The 12,354-nt window shown below is 44.8% G+C and overlaps 1 protein-coding gene across 1 annotated transcript in view; it reads right to left on the bottom strand.

Annotated features, from left to right (window-relative positions):
- Positions 1 to 1,011: 1,011 nt before the first annotated feature.
- The window catches only part of LOC122558808 (monoglyceride lipase-like), a 53,342-nt gene continuing 41,999 nt past the window's right edge, over positions 1,012 to 12,354 (bottom strand). Inside the window, exons 5-6 of the mRNA XM_043707590.2 lie at positions 5,892 to 6,107; positions 1,012 to 2,539 (exon numbers count right to left, since the gene is read on the bottom strand). Of these exons, the coding sequence (XP_043563525.2) occupies positions 2,423 to 2,539; positions 5,892 to 6,107 (333 nt within the window). The 3' untranslated portion in view covers positions 1,012 to 2,422. The remainder of the gene's footprint in view (positions 2,540 to 5,891; positions 6,108 to 12,354) is intronic.

Genomic DNA, 12,354 nt, shown 5'->3' with positions numbered 1-12,354 from the left:
TTAGAGAGGGATGGTTCCCATGGAGCACACGGACTCGTTGTGGTGAGGGCAGTGGCGCCTGAGGCCCTGCAGTGCCACCTGGTTACAGTTTCCAAATTTCAGGAATCTCTGGAATTGGCACCATTCAGTTTCTCAGGAAGGAGGCGATAGCGGGGATTGCGAGGTCAAAAGTGCGATGCAAACACATGGACATAAGGTGATTTGTGAGATTCAGAACTTGTTGGTTAAACCGCAAAAGGAAAATCAAGAACTTTTCTTTCAATGTTGAGATTCCAATTTTCCCAAATCTTCCCCACTTTCTGACCATTGCCAGCACCACTCCGGGCTGCAGAAGAACTGCACACAGGATCACGGCATCATTTGTACGAAAACCCTTTCAGCTCAACCAGAACATTCAGGGAAGAACATCTGCTAGCCTACATGTGACTCCAACCCCTCAGGAATTAACGCTGAAAATGCAGTGAGCAGGCCTGACAGCATTTGTGAAGTTGACTGCTCCAATGCTTACACTGTGTGTAGGGACAAAGTTAGATAATCCAGCAGTGCACTTGACGAAGGGTCAGCACTCCAAAAGCTTGTGATTTCAAATAAACCTGTTGGACTATAATCTGGTGCTGTGTGACTTTTAACCTTGTCCATCCCAGTCCAACACCGGCACCTCCATATTGTGCAATAACAATAACCCTCTCTTTAGAAACAAAAGCAGAAATTGCTGGCAAGCCTCAGCAAGTCTTGCCTGCCTTTTGAGATACAGGGAAAACAGAAATTAAACAACCTTCTGAGATTAGCTGCAATTTCACTGTGACCTTAGTGGTCATGTGTTAGAATTCTATTAAGAAGAATTCTGTACAGTTCAAATTGTATTGGTGTATAATCTTACCATCACTTACAGTGTGACAATAAACATTGTTTAACAGCTACTATTAAAGAAATCTGGCTTGAGTTCACATGAAAGCACCACATTAGAGCACAACCCAACACATGATATACAGGCAGCAGATTCAGTTTATTGTACATATGAAGCAAATCAGATTTATTGGTGTTTAATAGTTCAGGATTAGAGAGTACAGCAAATAACTTTGCAGTATAAACAAGGTCAACATGAGAATTACTTTAAAATGTTGATTTCACTGAGTCTTTGAAAAATACTTGTCATTACAGTATATTTGCAAACAAAGCAATTTCTCAATGTTTTTGTCTGTCATTTTACCTCCACTCCCCTCTCATTACCTTCTCATCTCGATATTGTGACTCTTGTGATTGAGAGATTGGGATCCCAGTGACCAATATTTTGAATGTGAGATTGTAGGGTTTTGGGGGAACATATCCAGAGACTCTGCCCATTCAACCCAGGACAGCATCAACTCTTTGAACTGAAGTCAATACTTTGCCTCCCCTGAGATATCTTCCATCTGTGCTGTCAGGTGCCAGACATTGATCAGCTCTCAATAATTGAATATGCCACACTCTTTAGCAAGTAACTGGGGAAACTGGAGAAACCAGAACACATCTTACAGCAAAGGAGAGATTTAATAAGTCTGTTAGAAATTGTTGAACATTCCACTGACAAGTATCAGTAATCAGATTACACTGATACTTCAGGAACTAGGAGTCTTTCTGTATTACAGTGATGAACACGTCTCATGTGGATCATAGAGATACATTGGCTCAAATCAAATCAGCACTTCCCTTCTGTGTTTGACACTCAATTTTAAAGTCTTAAAAGTGTTCAGGAAATCAATTGTATCAGAAGAGGGACCACTGACTCTTTCCAAGTGGTATATTAGTGTTTTAGCAATGCATTTCACAATTCTGTTTGCATTATATGGAAATGGAAGTGGTCTCATTTACACACTATGTAGCAGAGTGAGGAAGCTTTGCAGTGTAACACACTGGTATTGGGAAATACCCTGGCAGCAGTGTGGCTGGTGATCAGCAACTGCTTACAGATGGTAGATCTAAGAGGACACCGTTGTTTTGATTTGAACCCCCTCTTGTCCCTCTGCCGCACTCCCAATCCACCCACTGTAGCTGGGAGCCTACAATTCTGTTGGCCCCTTGGCTCCTGAGATAGTGAGCTGCAGACTGGGATTGAGAAATGTCAACCACAGTGAAGAGGGGAGGCTTTTTTCCAAACTCAGAAACAATGGGTGCAGACAAAGAGGGAAGTCTGCAGATGCACAGCTTTCCCTGGCTCAGTCGTAACTAATTGAATCAAAGATTTAATTGAAAAACTGTTGCTGAACAAATACTTCCTTTTAACATAATTTTCTTTATGAGGTAAAACAAACAAATTTTTGTTAAATTAGGCAATTTGAATTTTGTTTTCCTCTTCCCACAGCCCCCCTTCCCCCCCTGTACATGCATCCCCATTATAAATGAAACTGGTTCCTTTGTAAACTGTCCACATTTACAGGCCTGTTCAGTCTTGTTCCACTGGCGGCATCCTGTCAGCGATCCATTTCCCAATCAATGCAAAGACTTCCAGAGTAACATTCGGCACTTCTCGATGGAGCAGGTGGAAACATTTACTGAAGATCTGAAACACACCCAGAAGGGAGAGATACTGGTGACTAAACAGCATCACATGAGAGACCAACTGATGTAGGTGAAAGAGTCCAACTAAAATCTTATTGCAACGAAGACCAAAGTTTCTATACTATTTCCATTCCTGGAATGGAATGAAACATTAATTTGGGAGCAAAATACCAGCAATGATCATAGAAACCCTACAGTATGGAAGCAGGCCATTTGGCCCATTGAGTCCACACCGACCCGCTGAAGAGCCGCCCAGCCAGGGACACGGGCCTACCTTATACCTGGAACCCTGCATTTCCCATGGCTGATCAACCTAGCCCTCACATCCCTGGACACCATGGGCGAGTCAGCATGGCCAATCTACCTAATCTGTGCACCTTTGTACTGTGAGAGGAAACTGGAGCACCTGGAGGAAACACACACAGACTTGGGGAGAACGTGCAAACTCCACACAGACAGTCGCCCGAGGCTGGAATCGAACACAGGTCCCTGGTGCTGTGAGGCAGCAGTGCTAACCACTGAGGCAATGATGGGAATGAAAAGGATTCCTTTTGATCATTGAACAGTTTTTAAGGCAGTTTTTTGACTAACAAGAGAATCAAGGGTTATTGGGAATAAAGCATGAAAGTAGCTCAGGCCACAATCAGATTAGGCACACTCAGTAGCAGCAGTGTGCACCATCTACAAGATGCGCTGCAGAAATTCATCCAGGCTCCTCCAGTAGCACCTTCCAAACCCACGACCATCTTGAAGAGACTGGAGGGTTTGAATTATAGGGAGAGGTTGAATAGGCTGGGACTTTATTTTCCCTGAAGTGCAGGAGGCTGAGGGGTGACCTTAAAGAGGTTTATAAGATCATGAGGAGCATTGATAAGGTCTTTCCTCTAGCGTAGAAGAGTCCAAAACTAGAGTGCATAGGTTTAAGGTGAGAGGGGAGGGATTTAAAAGGGACCTAAGGGGCAACGTTTTCATGCAAAGAGTGATGTATGCATAGAATGAGCTGCCAGAGGAAGCGGTGGAGGCTGGTACAATTACAACATTCAAAAGGCATCTGGATGGCTACATGAATAGGAAGGGTTTGGAGGGATATGGGCCAAATGCTGGCAATGGGACTAGATTAGGTTGGGATATCTGGTTGGCATGGACGAGTTGGACTGAAGGGTCTGTTTCCGTGCTGTACATCTCTATGACTTTAACTGTAATTTGTGAGGACGGTGCAAGGATGCTTCATGAGGTTTTGGACAAGCTAAGTCTAAACAGGCAAGAAACTGGCAGATGGAAGACAATGTGAACAAGTGTGAAGTTACTCACTTTGGTGAAATAACAGAAAGACAGAATTCTTTTTGAAGAGTTTCAGGTTGGGAATGTTTCCATGCTGTATTACTCTATGACTCTAGGCCAGAAGCTCTCTGCTGTCTGCAGTTAAAATGCATTTCTAACTTGAAGAAAACCAGTGACTTTTTCTTCAGCAGTTGCTGTAAGCTGTGACTATTAATTGATAAATCAGAGACATATTACAGGAGAACCAGCCACCCTGTACCTCTCAGAAAATGGGGGAAATATTTGGAAACAAGGAAACCAGGAAGCAACCTTCGGATCAGCAACAACCAAATTTGTGGACAAAGACGACTGAGCTGTCTCTCCAGTTTTTCCTCGTCTATACTTCTGTCTGAATTCACTGTCACAGAAGGCTGTGGAGGCCATGTCATTGAGTATATTTAAGACTGAGTTAGATAGGTTCTTGAGGATCAAGGGTGTCAAGGTTACAGGGAGAAAGCGGGAGAATGGGGTTGAGAAATGTATCAACTGGGAGGAAGGGAGGACTGTAGATGCTGGACACTGTTCAACTGAGAAACCTATCAGACATGACTGAATGGTGGAGCAACTCAATGGGAAGGATTGGCCCAATTTCTGCTCCTATGTCTTCTTGTGTGTATGTGTGTGTGTGTGTGTGTGTAAGGGATTAGAGTTTTAATTAGTTGTGATGGTTTATAATTGTTTATCTGTACTTAGATTTCCAGTGCATGACTCCAGTGAGTTGTGACATAAGAACATATTAAATTGGATAGACATTTTAAATGTTCACATAAAATGGCAGCATAGGCTTGTTGAGCTGGAAGACCTACTCCTGTTCCTATATATCTATCTTAAATGTACTCAATGCATCCCAGGACTGTTAGCACAGAATTTGCCACCAAGCTACATGAAGAGATGTTTGCACAAGCCAACAGGGCTGGTTTTAAGAAGCACATGAAAGGAAGAGAGAGGAGCTATAGAGGTTTAGATGGGAAATTTCAGAGTCAGCTGAAGGCTGCAATACCAGTTTGATGAGAATTGGGGCCAGAATGACAGGGTTGTGGGGCTGAAGCGAAGAACAGAGATGGGAGACGAGGGCATGGAGGGATTCATAAACGAAGAAGAGATTGTTGATCAGGAATCAGTTGAGAAGTCAGTGAGCACAGGGGCTGATTGATGCAGAGTGGATTGGCTTTTGATAAATGGTGAAAAATGGGCCATTACAATATGTACCACTGCATTTTACGCAGCTCCTTAGGACAAGTTGAGATTAAAAGAAAACAACGATTGAAGGACTATTCAAGATTAGATTAGATTACTTACAGTGTGGAAACATGCCCTTCAGCCCAACAAGTCCACACCAACCCTCTGAAGAGCAACCCACCCAGACCCCTACACCTAACACTATGGGCAGTTTAGCATGGCCAATTCACCTAACCTGCACATTTTTGGACTGTGAGAGGAAACTGGAGCAAACCCACGCAGACACGGGGAGAATGTGCAAACTCCACACAGACAGTTGCCTGAGGCAGGAATTGAACCCTAGTCTCTGGCGCTGTGAGGCAGCAGTGCTAACCACTGTGCCACCCATGCATGTGGGATACCTCTGGAAAAAAAATCTAATCTGCTTTCTTTTTGTGAGCTTTGACAGAGCGTGAGGTAAATGAATATAGGATCAATCCAGTTTACATTCATTTGTGGGATGTGGTGTTGTTGGCTGGGCCCAGCATTTATTGCCCATCCCTAGTTGCCCCTTGAGAAGGTGGGGGTGAGCTGCCTTCTTGACCCACTGCGGTCCACCTGCTGTGGGTTTACCTACGATGCAATGAGGGAGGGAATTCCAGGATTTTGACCCAGCGACAGTGAAGCAACGGCGATATATTTCCAAGTCAGCTTGTGAACAGCATTGGTGTGGAGGTTTCACAGTGGAGGGAAAGAGGGATATGCGGTGGTGAGCCCAGCAGCATTCCCTGATGGGCACTGGGACAGACTGGTCATGTATGATGTGGGGCTCACAGAGGTTGGGAATGGACACCAAGGGGAAGAGAAAGCCTCACCTTCAGAGTCTTGTCCGAGCTCGCCGATAGCTTGTACAGGAGGAAGGAGCCCCTGATATCACACAGTTTATCCGCATCACCGTGTAAAATCAACATTGGCCAAGTGATGGTAGGCACCACTTTCTCCAGTTTGGCAACCGCTTGTAACACTTGAACAGTGAATCTCATCCTATACGGTCCGTGGTAATTGAGAGGATCATTATTGAATATCTTTACCTGCAAGAACCAAAACACATCACATGTACACATTGGGACTTCAACAGCGCTGTTCAGCATCTACGCAAATTGTGTGAAATCAAAACAGGGAGAGGAATCATTTTGAGTCGAAAAGTGTGGTGCTGGAAAAACATAGCCGGTCAGGCAGCATCCGAGAAGCAGGAGAGTTAACATTTCAAGCATCTTTCCTGGTAAAGAGTTTATGCCCGAAACATCGATTCTGCTGCTCCTCGGATGCTGCCTGACCTGCTGTGCTTTTCCAGCGCCACACTCTCGACTCTGATCTCCAGCATCTGCAGTCCTCACTTTCTCCTAGGAATTGTTTTGAACTATTTTGATACTTAGAAACACTGTCAGAGGTGCAACGGTGAACGTTGAGGGAGGAAAAGACAAACCAGGCAGCCGTAGTTGGGATGTGGTGGGGGGAGTAGGATAAGGAGATCGATGGGAAAGAGCGTCATGAATGAAGCAGGCAGCAGCAGCATCTTGATGAGCCAGGCCATGATGTTTAGATATGGGTACTGCATTCACATTTAGAAAGACAGATCTGAATGTGGTTGAGGTAATGTTACTTTTTAGTCATTCCCAGGGCGTAGGCATTGCTGGCTGGGCCAGAATTTAATGCACATCACTAAATGCCCAGGGGGCAGTTCAGAGTCAACCACATGGCTAGGTTGATAAGGCGCCCAGAACTATTTGCAATATTCTAGCTGTCTTGGAAAATATTAGCAAAACCTCCTGATGTTTATATTCATGATGTCTCTTGAAATCAAGCCAAATATGGTCAAGGTGACTTCCAGATGATTGTTGTTTTAGAAAGAGTTGCAACCATAAAGTCTTGGAGTCATACAGCACGGAAACAGACCCTTCAGTCCAACCAGTCCATGCCGAACATAATCCCAAACTAATCTAGTCCCACCTGTCCCTGCCTGGCCCAGATCCCTCCAAACCTTTCCTATTCACGTATCCATCCGAAGGTCTTCTCAACAACTTCTCAGCAACTGTACCTGCATCCACCACTTCCTCTGGAAGGTAATTCCACACGTGAGCCACCCTCTTCGTAAAACATTTGCCCCTCACGTCTTTTTAAAATCTCTCTCCTTTCACCATAAAAATGTGCCCCCTCGTCTTGAACCCCCGCATCCAAGGAAAACAACAACTGCCATTAACTCTATTTATACCCCTCATTATTTTATAAACCTCTATAAAGTTACCTCTCAACCTCCTACACTCCAGTGAAAAAGGACCCAGCCTATCCATCCTCTCCTTATAACTCAAACCTTACATACCTGGCAACGTCCAGGTAAATCTCTTCTGAACCTTCCCCAGTTTAATAGTATCCTTCCTACAACTGGGTGACCAGAACTGGATACAGTACTCCAGAAATGGCCTTACCAACATCCTGTACAACCTCAACATGACTTCCCAACTCTGTTCCTCGCATAAACACCATTCAAGCCTCAAGGTTTCTTTCAGTACTATTTATGAATAACATGTATATGATGTTAAGTTACCAGAGCTCGGATGGCACGGTGGCTCAGTGGTTAGCATTGCTGCCTCACAGCACCAGGGTTCTAGGTTTGATTCCAGCCTCGGGCGACTGTATTGAGCTTGCACATTCTCCCTGTGTCTGAGTGGGTGTGCTCCGGTTTCCTCCCACAGTCCAAAGATGTGCAAGTCAGGTGAATTGGTCATGCTAAATTGCCCATAGTGTTAGGTGCATTAGTCAGAGGGAAATGGGTCTGGGTGGGTTACTCTTCGGAGGGTCGGTGTGGACTGGTTGGGCCAAAGGGCCTGTTCCCACACTGTAGGGAATCTAAAAAAAAAAGGTCCCTGGTGTATCAAAAAAAGGATGTATCCAACACCCCACCAACAAATCCGAGCCATGCGGGATTAAGAATAGTCAGAGGATTGTGAATCTTTGTAAATCCCTATCATGGAGGGCTGTGAAAGCTCAGTCTTTGAGTATGTTTCAAGCAGGTTTTTAAACAGCTATGATAATAAGGGATATGGAAACGGTATGGGACAAAGGATGTTCAGGCATGATTGCACTGAATAGCAGAGCAGGTTTGATGGGCCGAATGACCTACTTCTGTGCCTAAGTTCCTCTCACTATCATTATAAGCATCAACAGCCTGGGGATTACTGTCGACCAGTCTCTGAACTGGACCACTGATATAAATACTGTGAACACAAGGGCAGACCAGAGGCTGGGCAAATAACTCACCTCCCGACTCCCCAAATCCTGTTCACCACCTACAAGGCAAAGGTCATGAGTGTGATGGAATATCCCCATTTGTCTGGATGGGTGCAGCTCCAATAACACACGAGCAGTTTGACACCATCCAGGACAAAGCTGCTGGCTTGACTGGCGCTACACCCACACCCCGCCTCTCTTCGCCATCGAGGTAGCAGGTTCCAGGAGGGGGATTACACATGATCAACATGATCTCGGCAAAACGGGGTTGGGGTCAACTGAAAAGTTTCCCAAATAGAGACACAAACAAAGCTCCTTCGAATGTTTAAGATGTAATGAGAATCCCTTCCAGAGAGAACAAAATCCAGAAGCAAAAAGGTAGATATTGTCAAGTTGGTACAGGAGTAGCTTGCAAGTCTACCCACAGTAAAAGAAGCTGAGGAAGACTAAGAGTTTGGTGAACAAGCAGCCTTGAGGAATGAGGATAACAGGAGGCAGCCAAGCAGCCAGCAGAAGAAGCACAACATTTCCCAGTCAACAAAAGGTGGAGCTGGAAAAGTACAGCAGGTCAGACAGCATCAGAGGAGCAGGAGAGTCAACGTTTCGGATCAGGACTGGGAACGGGGAGGGGAGCTCCGAAATAAATAGAGGGAAGGTATGGGGCTGGGGGAAGGGTAACTGGTGTGGTACTAGGTGGACGCAGGTAGGAGGCTCCCTGCCTCATTCCTAATGAAGGGCATTTGCCTGAAACGTCGATTTTCCTGCTCCTTGGATGCTGCCTGACCTGCTCTGCTTTTCCAGCACCACTCTGATCTAAACTCTGGTTTCCAGCATCTGCAGTCCTCACTTTTGCTGGGTTAGGTCAGGTCAGGGAGGCGGGGAGGAGAGGGAGGGTTGGACAAGGGATGAGGTTGGGGGTGGAAAGATTTTGAAATTACTATTCACAATATTTCTCTATTCATTCACAGGCATCGCTGGCCAGGCCAGCATTTATTGCCCATCCCTAATTGCTCCTAAGGAGGCTAAGAGTCAACCACATTGCTGTGAGTCTGGAGTCACATATAGGCCAGACCAGGTAAGGATGACAGATTTTCTTCCTTCGTGAGTAAGAGGCTTTCTCTCTCAACAATCGACAACATTAGACTCTTAATTCCTGATTTTTACTGTTATGGACCAGATCGGACACCTCAAAATATATTAAGAAGGTAGCCAGACCCCAAATTCTTCTTATTTCAACGGTAAATACAAGGTGCTGCATTCCAGATGCAACTCGATTGGTCAAACTAATCAATGTTAAACAAAATACAATTTATTCAAACACTATAGTTAAAACACAATAAAAGAAAGAAGAATTTGGAATAACTTTAATCTACTGGAAAACCTAACAGAACAATAGATTATCTTACTACTAAACAGTAACTGTTCCAACATAGTATCATCCTAAACACATCCGTGGCAAAAGGCAAACAGACTGTCTCACATGCAGTTCTCCAATCCAGGAGGAAAGAACATCAAAATACAATTCTGAGAGAAAACTCAGAGATAGTGTAGCAGCTGGGAGAAATTCATTGCCTTCCAACTCTGCTGAGACCCCAGCAACAATTGCTGAATGCAAACTAAAAGTCCTTGATCTGTGAGAGCTGGACCACACCCATTTAGGCTGCTTCTATTGTTCTACTTTTAAAAAACCCCAAAGCCTTACAAGTTGTTTATCTTCTCATAGACTGCTCAGTACCTGTCTCCCAATCTCTCCCTGAAAGAAGCTAGGACAAAATACACCTCTTAAGGCCACAGTATCGTCAGGTTATTGAATTCAAATTCCGCCATCTGCCGTGGTGGGGTTTGAATGTAAGTGCCACCAGAGGGCACCAACCCTCGGTAAGGGGAAGAAACCTGTCAGGTATGCTGTTCTTGAAGAGGTGATGGTAAATCATTGCAGCCTGTTCTGTGATGACATTCTGACCTTGCTGCTGGGGAAGGTGTACCAGAATTTTGACCCAGCAATGAGGAAATGCATTGCATTTCTCAAATTGTGCGACTTTGAGGTGTACTTAGAGCTGATGATGTTCCCACATTCTGCTGCCCTTGTCCCTCTACAAGGAAGAAAATGCAAATTTGAGAGTAGAATACCGGCCAGAAACCAGAGTTGACAGAAACTTACAATCTGTTGCTTCTGGATCCAATAATTTGAAGGAATGCGAGCGGGGATTTGACACATCTGTAAGAGGATAATGTCCTTAAAAGGGGAACTCAAATATCCATCTACATTGAAATATTTCTCTAACGCTGCTCACGGATACTATATAAAACAGGACACAAAATTGAGCTCTGGAACTGTTGCTGTACTCAATGAGTTAATGTTTGTCATATTTACAGCGATGGATGGAACATTACCAACAACCTGTTGGTCCAGTTCTGCTCGATAGTGGCAGTAGCCATCACATGATCAGTAATGACCTTTCACTACTTGACCTTTGAACGGGTCCCATGGTGAAGGACATCGCCTTGGAGATGGTGCAGAATCATGTAGCGTAATTACTAATCTCTCCTCCCTCCAATCCCTCATCCCAATATTTATATCAAGACCGAATAACCTCCAGGGAAAAATACCCATTTTATATGACTTTACTGAAGCATGTTAGTCACTAACTGAGGATTATAGCAGCATGTGACAATATAGAGTTACATTAATTGGCAGCATGTCTGTAATGCTACACTATTCAATAATTATTTCCATAGTATGTGTTTGTCCATTGTTGCTAATTTGAGTTTACAGCCCTGAACAATCCAACTACCAAACTGGAATTCAGCAACAGCAACATTCTTAACAAATAAATCATCGCAAGGTGCTCACCGAATCAGCCCAGATTGGGGGTAAAGCCCATGACCTTCTGTTTGGGAGGGGGCAGGAACATCAGTGAAGCTGTGGTTGAACTCTGTGATGAACAATGGAGCTCTCTTGTGAATGGCACGGTCATGGAAATCCACAGCATCAATAAAACCCTTCGGCCCATCACTTCCATGCTGGTCAAACAACCATTTAACTACTCGAATCCCATTCTCCTCCACTTGGTAGAAAACCCTCAGATTGAGATTTTTTTTGTCCTTTTTACTCGAGTACAGGAGTACAGGACTATGCAAGTACAGGAGTAGAGATTCCCTACAGTGTGGAAACAGGCCCTTCGGCCCAACCAGTCCACACCGACCCTCCAAAGAGTAACCCACCCAGACCCATTTCCCTCTCACTAATTCACCTAACACTATGGGCAATTTAGCATGGCCAATTCACCTGACCTGCACATCTTTGGACTGTGGGAGGAAACCGGAGTACCTGGAGGAAACCCACGCAGACACGGGGAGAATGTGCAAACTCCACACAGACAGTCGCCCAGGGCTGGAATCAAACCTGGGACTCTGGTGCAGTGAGGCAGCAGTGCTAACCACTGAGACACTGTGCCCCCACAGAGTAAAGGAGTACAGGAGTACAGGTGCACAGGGATACGGCAGTATGAGAGTACAGGTGTACAGGAGTACAGGTATACAGGTGTACAGGAGGACAGACATTAAGGAGTACAGGTGTATAGGAGAACGGGGTGCAGGTGTACAGGAATAAAGGAGCACAGGTATACAGGAATAAAGGAGTACAGGTGTACAGGAGTACAGGAATAAAGGAGTAAAGGTGTACAGGAGTACAGGAATAAAGGAGTACAGGAGTACAGGTGTACAGGAATAAAGGAGTACAGGTGTACAGGAGAACAGGAATAAAGGAGTAATGGTGTACAGGAGTACAGGAATAAAGGAGTACAGGTGTACAGGAATAAAGGAGTACAGGTGTACAGGAGTACAGGAATAAAGGAGTAAAGGTGTACAGGAGTACAGGAATAAAGGAGTACAGGTGTACAGGAGTACAGGTGTATAGGTATAAAGGAGTACAGGTGTACAGGAGAACAGGGGTACAGGAGTACAGGAGAACAGGGGTACAGGAGTACAGGTGTATAGGAATAAAGGAGTACAGGTGTACAGGAGAACAGGGGTACAGGAGTACAGGAG

The sequence above is a fragment of the Chiloscyllium plagiosum genome, unplaced genomic scaffold, assembly GCF_037043375.1.
Source record: "Chiloscyllium plagiosum isolate Xiang-an unplaced genomic scaffold, Cpla_swu_hap1 HiC_scaffold_14, whole genome shotgun sequence".
Taxonomy (NCBI): domain Eukaryota; kingdom Metazoa; phylum Chordata; class Chondrichthyes; order Orectolobiformes; family Hemiscylliidae; genus Chiloscyllium; species Chiloscyllium plagiosum.
The sequence above is the reverse complement of the archived record's forward strand: the minus strand, read 5'-3'. Positions and strand labels throughout refer to the sequence as shown.